The sequence below is a fragment of the Fringilla coelebs genome (assembly GCF_963513975.1).
Source record: "Fringilla coelebs genome assembly, chromosome: 5".
NCBI classification, from domain to species: Eukaryota; Metazoa; Chordata; class Aves; order Passeriformes; family Fringillidae; genus Fringilla; species Fringilla coelebs.
The window spans coordinates 15,292,964-15,307,894 of NC_140033.1; the positions used below are offsets into that span (position 1 = coordinate 15,292,964).

At 39.4% G+C, this 14,931-nt stretch overlaps 2 protein-coding genes across 2 annotated transcripts; one reads left to right on the forward strand and one right to left on the reverse strand.

The window, feature by feature from the left end:
- Positions 1–1,789: 1,789 nt before the first annotated feature.
- Positions 1,790–5,974, reverse strand: ALG10 (ALG10 alpha-1,2-glucosyltransferase; the record flags this gene model as incomplete). Its single annotated transcript, XM_084205480.1, has 3 exons — positions 1,790–3,530; positions 5,355–5,552; positions 5,810–5,974. 3 exons carry the CDS (start codon positions 5,972–5,974, stop codon positions 2,475–2,477), a joined length of 1,419 nt encoding a protein of 472 aa, XP_084061606.1. The 3' UTR covers positions 1,790–2,474.
- Positions 5,975–6,049: 75 nt separating this feature from the next.
- Positions 6,050–9,252, forward strand: TPRKB (TP53RK binding protein). Its single transcript, XM_084205481.1, has 4 exons — positions 6,050–6,340; positions 6,766–6,888; positions 7,184–7,360; positions 8,171–9,252. The coding sequence occupies exons 1-4, from the start codon at positions 6,200–6,202 to the stop codon at positions 8,255–8,257; spliced, it is 528 nt and encodes a 175-aa protein (XP_084061607.1). The 5' UTR covers positions 6,050–6,199; the 3' UTR covers positions 8,258–9,252.
- Positions 9,253–14,931: the final 5,679 nt, after the last annotated feature.

Below are 14,931 nucleotides of genomic sequence, written 5' to 3' on the forward strand. Positions count from 1 at the left end.
CTGCAAACACCCTCAGGTTCATAGGAAGAAGTGAAAATGTAGCTTTATTCTACAAATACATTCTCCTTTCATACTTTAGTAATTCATCAACTTCCCTTTTTAAATAAACTTTTATCAACTCAGCCTGCTTTCAAATGAGCAAAATATATTAAGCATCATTTTACTTTTAAATTAAAACCTGTAAGTATAGTGATAAATTCCATTATGAAATATTATGTCATTTCATAGTACTGGTTAAACAGCCCAAACAGGTCACAAACATCCTCTAAGTGTAAATTTTCTAGTGTCTCCTGGGGTAGAGCTCATTAGAAAGGTCTTGTGCTCTAAATTTTGGTGGATGCTTTGCATTCACTTTTCACAACAACCAAAAAAGTTTTAAAACTGTACATATTTAAACTGGTTCTTTTCACTTGAAACAGAGCTGCTACTTCTGATAAAAACAGGAAGCGTGAACAGTCTCTCAACAGAGTTGTTCATGGATGGCATTTGAAACCAGTAAAAACAGGCATGCTGGATAAAACACCTGTTGACTACACAGGGATCTTTCCAAGGGATTTTTTTTCTCAAGGGAGTTAACACCTGCTCCCCTACATAAAACCAGAAAAAAAACCTTGGGTCTAAGATACAACCTTGGAATATTAGACAGAGCCCCCATGCCTTTCCATGTTAACACTCCAACTCAGTATTTCAGGGCACAAATGAAGTTATACTTAAGCAGGCAAATGCTCTTTAACTTATGATTTTATTGACATGGCCAATACAAAAACAAAATTGGAAGCAGAAGGCACACAGGACTTCCCCTCTCATATCTGTGATACTGAAATCACAACACAACATCCTGGACTCTGCCAGAACCACATTGGATTCTTCAAAAGCAATCCATTTCAGGTTTCTTTTGTCCCTTGAACCTGAAGAATCAAATAGGGACTGACTGAAAATGGCTTTCCCTATGGTACACATTAACAAATTACCTGGCTGGCAAAAGGCCAAGAAGCAAAAAGGGACCTGGCAAATATCCTGAATTCAATACAAACACCTACTCATTGAAGAGTGGCTGGAGGTTTCCTTAGGAGAAACAGGGCTGCGGAGGCATTGATCAGAATGTGAGCTCACCTCACCCATCACAGGGCTACTACAGGGAAGGAATTGGAGCCAGGACACGGACCTTCGTGGTGTAAAAGAAACCAGTAACAGTACTGACCTGAGCCTCTAACTCCCCAGAACTGATCTCTTGAGAAACAATTCCAATTCCAAGTGACTTGAGTGGCAATAACATGATGTTTGCACAGATTTGGTTGCTGTATTATCATTACAGAACAATAATGAATTTAAAGAAGCTACACAGTGCCTGAAGTTTTGGAGACCACTCTCCCCTGCCACATACTGTAGCAATCAAGTATTTTTGAGACTTAATATAAGTGATTTACTTACAGGAACTACTAAAGCCTTCATTTACTCTGATGATAGTGCGCACTACATGCTTTTAAATACATATACATCACTTCGCCAAACAGAATATATACACTCAAGTTCCATTAAATGTGAAAAATACTTAAAAGAATAGTTCAATAATGCCATTAGTACCTCTTGAGGATTACACATCAAAGATCTTTGAAACACTCAGTGCAACTCAGAAGCTGTACTCAGAGCCGATTTCAGCACAAACCTGTGAGCACACAAGCAGAGGATATAAAAGCTCAATTATTTAAGAGGGCTGCAATCCACTGCACATTGCAGTCTGACATCTGTAAACTACTCCCTTTCTAACAGGTCACATTACCAACTGCCATTTATGTTTTATTGTACAGTAACACTTATTCCTCCAAAGAAGGTGCACACATATAGCATCCACTGTGTTTTCTATAGTGGTTTGAAATTCTCTAGTGGTTTAAGAGACCATTCTGCTTACAAAACTAATGAGAGCATTTACTGACAAAAAAAGTAATGAAAATTCAGTGAGATGTAGGAGGCTTTGAAAACATTGTAGTTTAATAGTGGTTTATACTTTGACCACTAGTAAACCTAGAAGGAAATGGCCTGATTCAAGGAATAAATATGCACAGAGATAAATCAATAAAAAGGCTTGAAATTGAAGGATTGAAATCCTTCTTTTGTAAAAGAGAAACCTCTGAAACATACTTATAAACTACTTTACCTTCAAGGGCATGTTATATAATATTTTATTGTCATGAAAAATGACAGGAAACATCTCCCTTATTTTACATTAATTACAGAAAGGTGTTCTTACATTTCCCCTCGTACTGAATTTTTACATTTTCATAAATTCAATATATGGAGTATCTTCACATTAGAACAGATCTTGCATTTGGTTGCAACAATATAAGCAAAGAGCTTACTTCCCAATTCCAGCTAGGGAAAACAGTCCTTATATGTTGCAAAACATACTGCTTCATTCCAGAGTCCAGTCCTGAAACAGAACTGTGCTTTCCTACAGGTATAAAAGTACCAAAAATTCACCACATAAACCTCTGTACTTCATCACTATTTTCCCATTGGAATGTTCTATTTAGAAAAAGATAAAAAGTTACAGCATTTACTAAAATATAAAAAGCCAGCTCCAGAAGTTGTCTATATGGAGACAGAAATGGAATATTGAGCCTATATATTAAGAATGGCAAAATAAAGTAACGAAATTCCAGCAATTTTTGAGGAACTGTGACTGCTAATAAACATACAAAATACATTAAGATCCAGAATATCGATTTTGATTTTAGTGTATCAGCAAAACTCCAGCCAGCAAATATATAGAATGGAACTAACAGGTATTTTACAAGCTCATGTCTTTGGAACACTTTTCTCCAGACATAAAATGTATAATGTCTGTTATCTGCTAGTAAATACTTATGGACATAGGTAAATTTCCAGATCAGGAATAAAGAGATGACAGTGACTAAGCTATACTGCACAGGGTGCTTTCGCAATGACAAAAGGAATTTCCTGATTTTAGTAGGGGTCAGTAAATGAGGAAATGAAAAAAAAACAGTAAAGGACAGAAAATAGAACAGCTGAGGAAAGTGCAAACAGGCTTCATGACTACTTCTATCACCAACAACTATTCCACCATTGATGAAGACAAAAACAAAGAAGAGAGATACTAATATGATGTATGGCCAAGTTAAAGCAGTAAGTGTAACTAAATTTTTGGGTGACAAGAGATATTCAACAAGAAACTGCAGTATTCTGGTCAAATCTGAAAATGATCCTTTCCTGGAAGAAATCTTTTCATCTTTCTTTTTCTGCAACTCAATCTTCCAGGCTTCATTTAGCCTCTCTGCAACAACATTTCCAGCACAAAAAACTGTCCACACAATATTTGTCTGACGAAACATGAAGCCACAAAATCCAAGGAGAGCAGAAGTTTTATGGTTACCATAAAGGCACATTAAATAGGAAAAAAGAGTAAAAAAAACCGATCCTGGATCCGTATAATAAAGGAATGTAAAAAAATAAAGGGTGGGAAATGCTGTAAGAGTTAATGCAGACAAGATCCTCTGGAAACCAGACACAGCCTGAAGAAGAAGAAGCAGAAAAATGTGGTTAGACAATGCCCAAAATAAAATAGTATATTAAAAGAAAACTAGTATAACTCTTGAGAATTCCATTAACACAATATAACATCTCCTAGGTTTTTGTTTCCATTATTGCACAACTGCTGCCCTTTTCTTAAGTTCCTGCTATGTTAATACAGTTACATAGTGTTAAAATCCAAGTGAAAAGCACAGAACATTGCTGCAGGTGATTTTAAAAGATGGCAATGAAAATACAGCAGCTTCTTTCATATGTCAGGTGCGCAGATATTTATGATATTAAAATCATGGTGGGGGCATAAGTGCTCTCATACTTTGGATAACAGGGCTGCATCAATGGGCAGAAGAGGATAAAATCAATGGTTTCTTCCTTTGCAATCTCACCATGAGATTCTGTTTGTCTGTGTAACAGCACCATTCTGTGCCTCTACTATCACCTCTTTTGAACCCAGTCCACAGAGAGGCCAACTCCAAGTTTCTAATCTTTGATGTAGCTTTTATTATTTATCCTCATTATAATTAATGAGTCAGAAAATAAATTTTAAAACAGGAAGGATACCATGCAGTTAAAAACCCTTCCCAATTATTCTACTCACTACATGACAACACCACAAATCACAACATTAAAAAATGCTGCATGATGTTTCTGAATGATGTAGTGTGGGGTGAAACAGCTACTCATCACCTTACAAGGAAGGGAAATAGAGACACTAAACACTGAAATGTGTTTAGAGACACTAAACAAAGAAATGTCTAAGGATAACTAAATGCTTAGACTACTGTCATGAAACTTGTATGCTTCAGAGTGGAAACATAAATGTAAGAACAATTGAAAGTGGAAACCATTAATTTAATCTGATCTAACTCTGTACAGTGTTATCATTTGCTTAAAAATGAAGAGATTTCCTCTAAGAAAATATACCAATTTTCTTTGTAGTAAAGGAATCCTTCAGTTATCAGGGAACAGGAAAAAAATGTTTTAGGGTTAAAAGTCAAACAAAATAACTTTACTAATGTGCAGGATTTTAAATAGGCCATTAACCACTAAAACAATTTATTTACTGCAGTGGTGGATGCTTCAGATTTTTAAATATACAGCATTCCTGTATGCAAGCTGAACTGTTATGGTCTGGATGTGTGGACAGCTAGACAGGTAAGAAGTGGCTGGATGATGAACTGGTTACACTCTACCCAAAGGACAGTAACAATCCAGGTACCACAGGGATCAATATTGGGACCTGTCCTGTTTAATGGCTTTATCCAAGACAAGAAAGCAGCAGGAGTACACTGTCACCAAGTCTGTAGTTGACACTGTATGAACAGCCCAGGCAATTTGATTAAAAGGACAGGTGTCATCCAGAGTGACCCACAGAGGCTGGAGGAATGGGGCAATGAAAATATGACGAAATTCAACCAGGCCAAATCCAAATGCCTGCAGCTGAGAAATAAGAAATCCCCTTAAATGACACAGGCTGCTGTTCAAGTTGTGTGAGGACTCTTAAGCAATTCCAATTACATGAGTATCCAGACCTTTGGAGAGTAAGTCTGCATATCTACTAACTTTTATTTCAACAGGACTCCTTCTACTTATGTGCAAGAATGAATTTTTAGAGGACTGCACCTTGTGTGAGAAAAAAAAAAATTAAAAAAATTAGAGAATAGGAGTGTGCCTTCTTGGCCAAACTGGTGGTGGTACCTGCGGTTACGTAAAACTGAGAGCACCTCACATATGTGGAGAAGGGAACACGCACTAAGCCATCAACGTTGCTTGTACGAGTGCATAACATTGCTTTACTTTGACCGTACCTTATTCTTCTGATGGATCTTGAACAGAAGCAAGTACAGTAAGTAGAAGTTCCCAGCACTGAAGAGGAGATTGATAAACCTGAGCATTCCCACAGAGCACACCACGCTTCCCGTCCAGCCGAGGAGCCACGCCGCGGGCTTCACCACTCCCACCGAGAGCAGGTACAGGCCGGGCAGCGTGGTGATCATGGGGTCCCACTGCAAAGCGAACACAGCGTCAGCGAGCCGCTGCCTTCACGGGGCCCCGAGCCGCCCCACGGCTCCGGCACCGCGCCCCACGGCTCCGGCACCCCGCCACGGCGCCCGACAGCTCCCGGCACTGCTGCCCTGAGGGCTCTGAGCTCTGCGTGCGCTGCCCGGCCGCTGCCGCTCCAGCCGCTCCACAACCCGCGTTCGGCCACCCCCGACCCCGAGCGCTGCTGTACAGCGGCCGCAAGGGTGAGCCCCGCCCTGACCTGCAGGAAGCGGCCGTGGCAATAGGCCTGCGCCTGCGGGACGTGGAACACCTCGTCCATGTAGGGCCCGCGCTGTCGGCGGCTGACGGCCGCGAAGAGCAGACAGGACAGCAGGAAGGCGCCGCTCATGGCGCCCGAGAAGCCGTAGGCCTCGGCGCGCTCCATGCCGGCTCCGCGCCGGCCGCGATGGGGCCGCCTTTCCGGGGAGGGGCGAGGGGCGGCACCGGGCCGGGCGGGAAGGGACGCGGGGCCGGGACACGGGGGATTCCTGCAGGAAGGGACGCGGGGCCGGGACCCCGGGGATTCCTGCGGGAAAGTGAGCCCCGGTCTGGGCGGCCGCGTGTTGTTATTATTGTGTTTTCCACGGGACAAGCGGCCGATACCCCGGGGATGGAGCGAACGCACCGGCTGGAGCTGTTCCCTGAGCGCAGCGTGACGCTGCTCCTCTTCCAGCAGGTGAAAAATGCCGCTGCTCTGCGGAAAAAAGCCATGGAAGGGTCGATTGAGGGAGCACTGATAAACCCTGCGATGGTGAGTGAATGCGAGTGCCCGTGGGAGCTCCCGAAGCTGGGCCGTGCTCCCAGTCGCTGTCACACGAGTCTCTCTGCGGGCCCTGCCCAAGTGCCCTCCTTTGATTTCATTACTGGGTCCTGCCGCGGAAGGGGTCGGCTCTAAAACAGCCTTGGCAAGATTGGCCAAAAACATTGTGTTGATTAATTTCACATTCTGCTTGGTAGCGTTTAAATCTGCCTCTTGTGTAAATTCTAGTGCTAGTTAATTCATGCTGTCTCAAGTCTACTATTTGGTGCCTTTGTTCTCATTTAACCCATAAATAGTTTAAGAATCTAGTCTTTTTTTGTTAGAATTAAGCTATCAAAATGAAGTGGTCAGGATTTTTTTTCAGATTTCAAAACAGTAAGTTAATTCTGTGTAACTCTTTCTGTTGTATTTTACAGATTGTAGATCCTTTTCAGATTCTTGTGGCAGCCAACAAAGCAGTGCATCTGCAGAAGATAGGTAAAATGAAGACCAGAACACTCTATGCAGAAATTATTTTCAGCCTTTCACCGAGCAACAATGTAAGATTTATTGAACAAATTTCTTTTTTGCCAGAAAAGCTTGCTAAGATCCACACAGCCAAACTAACTACATGTATTCCTCTAACACTCTATGTAGCTACTAGTAGAAGTTTTTAATTGTTATTTTTAATGACACTAATGTGCTGTTATGGTTTGTAGCTTGTCAGAATTCCATTAATGTAAAATGTCTGTGAGTTTATACTTTTGGTGTATCTGTCCCAGTAACCGAAAAGGTTCCTTATGTGTAGTGAGAAAGTGACTTAAAATATTTTGGCTTTTTTTTCTCTTTTTTCAGATTTCAGATGCATTTAAAAAGTTTGGCATTTCAGACAGCGACACAGCAGTACTCATTGTGCTGGTTGTGGATGGAGACAAGAATGTAAATCTGGCAGATATCACATCTCAGGTGGAAGGCCAGCAGGTTTCCTTAGATGAACTCCCCCAGCTAACAGACACTGCCAAAGTTAAAAAGGTGTGTAGCCAAAAGAGAGGACTGACATGGGACAGTTTATTTAGGTGTCTGATTAAATATCAACAGGCATAATTCACTTAGGATCTGTATTTCTTTAGCACAACTGAAAACTTGTTTCAAGCAGACTTTGATGATTTCTTTGAATTTTTTAGTTGAAACAAATTTTAGTTGTCACACTCTGACATCACAAAATTTAAGTCTTCAAATTATTAATGTCAGGGAATTAGAGTATAAAAATAAATTCCTGATTGCTGTGTACCATCCAAGAACTTTTGATTCCTGTTTTTCAGGCAAATATTAATTTAATTAAAAATTTCAGTCCAGAGCATTTTCATAAGCTTAAGTACATAGATAGTCCCAGAAGGGGTGGTTAAAATAGGAACAGGTTAATTAGCTGTTAGGAGCTGTCTTGGGGCATTTATGCTCTTAACAGATTACCATATGCTAAATAGGTATTTTGAAGTATATGTCTTCTACATGATAAAACTCAAGTAACTTAAATTATATTTATCATGTCTGTCAAAGTATTGATAGGAGACATATGAATAAAACTGGGCAAATCATAGCATTTAACATATGGAGCTAAAAGTGCTGCTCTCATTCAGTTTCATAGCTTTCCTTATTCTTGCAGTTTCTGAATTTCCTTCAGTCCAAATTCTGTCTTGCAGTCACAAGAAGACAGAAATTTCCAATATAAAAGTGGGGGAGAGGGGAATAATCTTTTCTTGTGTACATAGTTTTAGAAGGTATGTCATCAGTTTTTTTTCTTCCTTACACATCTTTACTGTTTTTCTTGTTTTTTTTCTGCAGATGTACAAAATTACTCCCCAGGAAGAAAAAATTGGCACCTTATTGGATAGTGTTGTTTGCAGAATGTCAACAAAAGATGTTTTGTGAAAAGGTGGAAATAAATTTTAGAGGAAGTGAAGTAGTACTGAGTAGTGTGATGACATCTGAGCTTTAACCAAGCTTGGAGACAAGGGACACCTGAGCTCTGTTCTAAGCACAGAGAACATGCCACGCAGAATTTGCCACTGACATTTTGGTCCTTTTTCTTGACAAGGGAGAGTTGGCAGTACTTTAAGCTGAACTTAAACAAAAGGCTTGGAAATGGTACTTAATTTTGTCTTTTGCCAAATGTTTTGGTAGTCCCAGAGAGAGTTCAAACATTGTAAATCATTTTTATTAACCATGCTCTGATTTGTTTTGGTTTGGCAACCCGGTGGATGATATTCTTTTAACAATACTACTGCCAGAAAAGGCATCAGTACAGATCAAGTATTTCTGATGGACTAGAAAGTGGAAATTTTCCATAAACAATCAGCAGCATCTCCCTCTTTGTGCTCCTGGGATAGAGTTGCTGCCCACCCTTGGAGGACAGAAAGGGGCAGAGGGGTGCCATGCCAACCAGTGGCAGTGTGGAGCAGGGGCATGACAGATGTGTACAGTGAAGAATAAGGTCAGTTTTGATAATGCTGAGGTGGTGTTAGCACCTGACAGTCTGATGTCATCCATTGCTGGCTTTAAAGGATAAGGAGTGGTGCTTTTACTTCCTAGCACTGGTTTATGCATGGTGATGCTGAACTCATAGAACCTGGTTACAGGTGCAGAATTCACAGACAAATTTGCACCATAGGCTGTATCCACTTAAATTGTCAATAGAGCTTATATAGTATTCTTAAAGGACATAAAACTTGTTTTTTTGAACCACTGCTAGGAAAGGCCATCAAAGGGAACTAGGAGGACTATTGATTTCCAGTAGTCACCAGGTGTAACAGCTGTGAATGTGTATCATTTAATCACATGGATGCATCCTGTTTAACTATTGTTCTAGTTAGGTAGAAATCCATACTGTTTGTTATTTTTATGCTGTATTGTTTTTCTAAGATGTGCATAAAACTATAGCTGTCTGTATTTTTTTCCCTGATGTTTTCTGAAGTATTCTAATTTCTGTACTTTAAAGAACTTTGGAAGAGAATGCCTCACATTCTTACACATACTTTTGGAAGGAGAGGTAAATCTTAAAGTTGATAATGGTAAACAGACCAGTGAACTGACATATAGACCTGGTTTTGTCTGTGTTTCTGTGTTTAATACAGAAATGTACAGCTTCAGTTTTGCATTTTGATTTCGTTTAAGTCTTCCCTTAGTTAAAACACAGTAGTACAAACACCATCCTTTTCTTACCAGCCAGACCAATGGCAAATTTAGTTACGAAGTACTGAGGGAATGACAAGGTTTATCAAAGGATTAGGGGCAAATAGCTGTGCTGACATCTTGCTTTAAAGATGGCTTTACAGAATGCATCATCTTCTCTAAAGGGAAGTGTGATGCAGTAGTAAAAAATGGAGCTTGGAAGGACTTGAGTCTTCAAAAGTCTGTCACATCAGCATGTGAGAATGACCATGGAAAATAAGAGAGTTGTTTTCCTTTTCTGATAGTCCACTTGGTACATGGAATATATCATAAGGCTCACTGGCTGAACTACAATGTTTTTGTTTGTTTAAAATAACAGCAGACAGGCTTACTCAAACCACTGCCTTTTTTGAGCACATGTAAAACATCTGTCCAGTCTGTTTAGTACAGGAGAAGTAGTAATAAAATGATTGCTGTGTAAAGTTTAGATACACAAGTTCCAAACTTGGGTTCCCAGTTTCTACTTCTCCATCTATTTCATTGGTGTAGAGACATTAAATAGCTCGTTACTGTTGACATAAGTTAAATTGTGCTTTACTGTGAGACCCAAATGAGGTGTATTCATGGGTGGATTTACAGGAAATTTTTTGGGAGCTGAAGTCTCCAGTGTCATTCAGTCAGGCAGATGATTTGAATCTGTTTGCATTGAAGACTATGCCCTAGAAGACCACAGGTTTTCTCTAGATGTGGTTGCATTATCCAAGTTAAATGAGTTATTTACAAAAAGTGGTAGTAAAAGTAGATTTTGTTCACCCTGCAAAGATACAGTTGTCTTTCTGAACACGTTAAAAATTATTTCATTTAGATCTCTAATGTTACTGTTAACTAAGGCTGTTTTCCAGGAAAGCAAAATTTTAAGAAAAATGTTTTTCAAAACATTTAATGTTCTGCAGCAGTCTCTTCTGAACTTTCATACTGCATCACCTCTATCAGAAAGTGAAAGAAGAAACTGAAGTATTTTCAATACTTTATTTGGACCTCCAGTTCTTCAGAGGCAGGATTATACTGAAGAATTTATAAATTTAACAATTAAATGCTGCATCGTGATGTGTGGTCAATTGTTCTAGGGTTTTTTTTCCTTTGGTGGGTTGCATTTGGGATTTTGTGTTTGAATTCCAGCACACTGAGGCCACTGCCTGTCCCACAGCCCTGATCACCAGGGGTTTTTGTGCTGCTGTCAGAATGTGTAGGTCCCTCTCCCATCTCACGTACTTCAAACTTATATTGAGAAGGGAGGGCCCATCCTTTTGTGTTCACTTGTAATGTTCACCCTACATGTCTTATGACTGGGTTCCTATGTTCTATGACAATGTATTTAATGTGCTAATCATCTGTTTTCTTAAGTATTCCTTTTGTGCTGCTCTCTAGGGACCATCACCAAAGCATTGCTCCCATGTTAAAGCAGGCTGAGGTGGTGTCTTAACAAGGGTGTCTGTGCAGGTAGGGTGATGCTGGTTGGAGGAACAGCAACTCCAGCACCTCACTGCCTGCTGAGAGCTGACACCGGTGTCTCTGGTGCTACACTCACCTTTGTTAACACTCCTAGAGCTCTTCTCAGAGACATTGCAGTTTATATATCTCTCCTGATTAGGGATACCAAAATGGGGTACACAGTACTTTAAGAGTTGTGTTGTCTGCAAGTACTGCCTAATTACAAATCTGTATCTGAGTCTGTAAAATGTCTAAATATCTTGCAGAGTTTTGTTTTGTTATTTTGTTGGTTTTTTTTTTTTTTTTTTAATTGGGATAGTGTGTATTAGTTTAGGCAATGCTAAAATTTGGGGTTTAAGCTGAGTTTAGGCTCCTAAGGCTTGGACTGTTGTCTCCAACAGTCACTGTCCCTCAGAGCTGCCAGTCCACGAATGTGTGCTCATCAGCTGTAGACAACCAACAAAGAGTTGAACAGAAACTGCCTAATGGCTCTCTGTTCAGGAAGCTTGCAGGTTGTCTGAGTGGGATTACTTCCTTGAAAATGTGGGAGTATGGAATGCCCCCCATCAGTGATGGGCTGGTGTACGTAGGAGCTGGTGCTGCCATGAGATGTTAATGAATTATGGAAAAGCAAGTGGTGGTTGCAGATAAATATATACAAGGTGAAGACTGAGCCAGCTAGGTCTGTGACAAAGGATTCACAAAAGCAGCTTATTCCATAATTTTATTCCTGAGTTTACAAAGTCATTACCATAAGTTAAAGATAATGTATGCAAGTCCCATATAAACTCTCTTCAGCAGTGGAGATGAGAATTTGACTTTTTCATTGATCTTCCTTTGCCAGCACAATAGCTGGGTTTGTTGATTATTTTTTCCTATGTTGTTGTGACACAGCAGATTATCTCTCTGCTTACAGTGTATGTTTTAACATGGATTGGGACAGGCAAACTTAGCAGAGGTAGAGACTCAGCAAGTTCACAAATGGAAAGCTGGGGTGGACATACAAAATATTGACCAATAAAACAGAAGTTGAACTCTTCTTTCTAGATTATCATGCTTAAAGTTTCATATACATGCTGAGGGTAATATAAATGTGTACAGGTCAAAGAGGTCTCTGTAATTCACAAAATGATGTTCTGTACATGCCTTGTTAAATTGCTTCATAGATTCACTTCCACAAGCAGCAAGCACTTAAGCAGTTTCAAGTCAACTGAAATACACTGAGACCATTTTTTGTACCTCTCGAGTATGGATAATTGACACAAATACTTCTTTAAATATTGACAAAGAAAGTTCCTGTATTGCTGCTATAAGGATGAATCCTTTCTTGACCAGGCTCCCCAGAGTGCCCCTAGAAGGATCATGATGATCACTGTGTAAAGGGTGTGGACTGTAACAAGATCATCTCCATGCTGGTGCTTGAACCCAGACGTGCTGTGCCAGTTCTCACTTCTGTTTCCATTAGTTTTCTGTCTGTGAGCACGGAGAGAATGTATCCTGACATAATAAAAAGCAAGATTAAGGTTAAAAATTATTCTTCTTTATTAATAGTTCAGTAGTGTTTGTAATGAAATCCAGAGTGTGCATTGAATCATTGACTAGATTTGGGAAAGAGCTCTTCAGATTGTCTGGAGCTAATAAAATAATTTCTATAATTGGAAATGCAAAACATTTACCAGCCATTTGGTATTTCTCTCCCACTGACAGGCACAGTGACTGGATATGGGCTTGTTAGAGGAAAAACAGTGTTCTTACTCCTCACTATTGATACAGATCATTGTATGAGAAAAAACATACCCTTTCATTTTGCAATATTATGAAAGAGGCAGGGTTCAAATAAAAAATTACAGTTTTCAAAGCTTTAATATGTGGGAATAAGCACAGCATGTGATCTTCCCATCCCGTTCTGGCATGTTTTTCTATCTCTGCTTTTCAGAGGGGACTTGTGTCAAGGTTTTCCATTAGGCAAAGATACCAGTCAGGAGTAACTACATAAAGCATATCTGCAGGATTCTTTGCAGTAACATTTGACATTGCTTTGTCACCTTTCCCAAAGGGTTTGAAACTAGAAGTATTCACCTATGGCATCAGACCTCCAGTTATTTCCTTCACTTAAAATTGCCTGCTAAGCCCCAGTGCTAAATCCTTGTTCCTGCTGCTTTTGCCTTTTTCTTTTTTTTTTTAATGCACACAATTACATCTGAACTGGAGTGCCAAAAAGAGATTAACTAGCCTGTGATTTTCACATTTGTTAGGAAGGGGTCTGAGATGGATTGGATACCTTGCAGGTCTGGTTCATACGTGTTCCTGCTGTTACTGTGACAGAAGAGTAGAGATTACCACAAATGTTAGCGCAGATAGAGTTTAGGAGTAAAAACAAACTTTAAACCACAAATTACATACTTAGCCACACTTGGAAGAGAGCTGTCAAAATTGGTTTGTTAAAACTCTAAGACTAGGAAATGCAATCTCCAAAAGGGAATTAATCAATAAAACAAAAAGTTCTGCTGTTGAGCTTTTACAGAGGGTAATTGCAGAATTAGACATTTAACATTTTTATCAGGACAATCTGTCGTGTAGCTGCAAATCAAATAACAGTTCATGATCATTTGGGAGCATCACGTGAAGACCGTGAGAGGAATATTCTGCCAACAGTTTGCTTTTCTGTTCCTACCTGAGGGAAATGCAGTATATGCAGCTTACCTTCTGCAAGCATTCATGGTGTCTGGGTGATTGAGTTCCCACTGCGTCAGATTTCTTGCAGAGAGGAAAAAAGCTTATTTTATCTTCGTTTCCTTGCACAAAATGAGACAATTTTCTCTCAGTACCAACAAAAAGAATCTTCTTTCCAAGCCCACCAACTTGACCAACAGTAATCTCAGAACACTTTTGTGTCAATGAAAGCTCTCAAATTAATGGTTTCTAAAGCTGATTTTGACACAGTTCTTCAAGAAATTCCCTTGAGCAGTTCACAAGGCAAGTTATGAGTAATCCCAGTGACTGGCTTCTTTTAGCTGCTGGGATCTCTTGTTATAAACAGTAGCTCGCTGCTGAAGTGTTGCCAAATTTATAACAACACAAGTAATGCACAGATGGAGGGTGGTGGTGATGAAAAATGCAGGATGAGCTGTAACAGAATTACTTTCTATTAGATCACAAGCTATTTTGGGGTAAAACTTAGTTCCTTTCTACAACTGCAATTTGGTTTAAATTGCCTTGAGTGAAATTTCAAGCCACCATCACTTACATGTGGTCCAATACTCAAATATTTTTTATGAAAAAAGCAGATGGCTTTTAAAAAACTTTGATAATATGATCACATTATAATATGATCACATGATAATATGATCACATTGCAGTAAATTAGCAGTCAATAAATATCACCACAAAAAAACCACATTTTGACATCCAGGGTTAGTAACAGTTACATACATGCTATTATTTCCTGACCACTTGAAGCCATTAATTACCAAGGGGCTGTGCCAATGCAGAGTTCCTCCCAAGCTGGGTGTTGCATGACCAGCTGGGTTAATGGTGGGTTTAGTATAACCAATTCAATGACCCTGTAATGAACAAACATTTAAATTTGCAGTTTATAAAGACTGACCAAAAACCTTCTTTCCCAAAAGACTTTATTGCATCACCTTTAAAATAATTGTATTTCTCTTTTAACTGTTACTTTCAGCTTATTGTCCCATATAATTGCTATTAAGACAAATCTGAACTTGTAGTTCTGGTGCATTTCTAAACACTTTTGCCTTTCCTTCATATATGTCATGGTTACAGCATTTAAGTTTTTATAAAAATAAAACTGGTTCCTTTAGTTTTATTAAAACAAATTAAAACAAGTAATTTCCAAATATATCCTGGAAGAAACACTTCAGAAAATTAAAACTGAGTTTGTTGACCCATGTGACTAAAACTGTGTCACTGGAACCAGTGAA

Excerpts from the sequence above, each read along its gene's own strand:
- TPRKB (XM_084205481.1), top strand. The coding sequence starts at position 6,200 with ATGGAGCGAACGCACCGGCTGGAGCTGTTCCCTGAGCGCAGCGTGACG. Across the intron at positions 6,341-6,765 it reads CACTGATAAACCCTGCGATG|ATTGTAGATCCTTTTCAGAT; the intron begins GTGAGTGAATGC and ends TGTATTTTACAG. Across the intron at positions 7,361-8,170 it reads ACACTGCCAAAGTTAAAAAG|ATGTACAAAATTACTCCCCA; the intron begins GTGTGTAGCCAA and ends TTTTTTCTGCAG.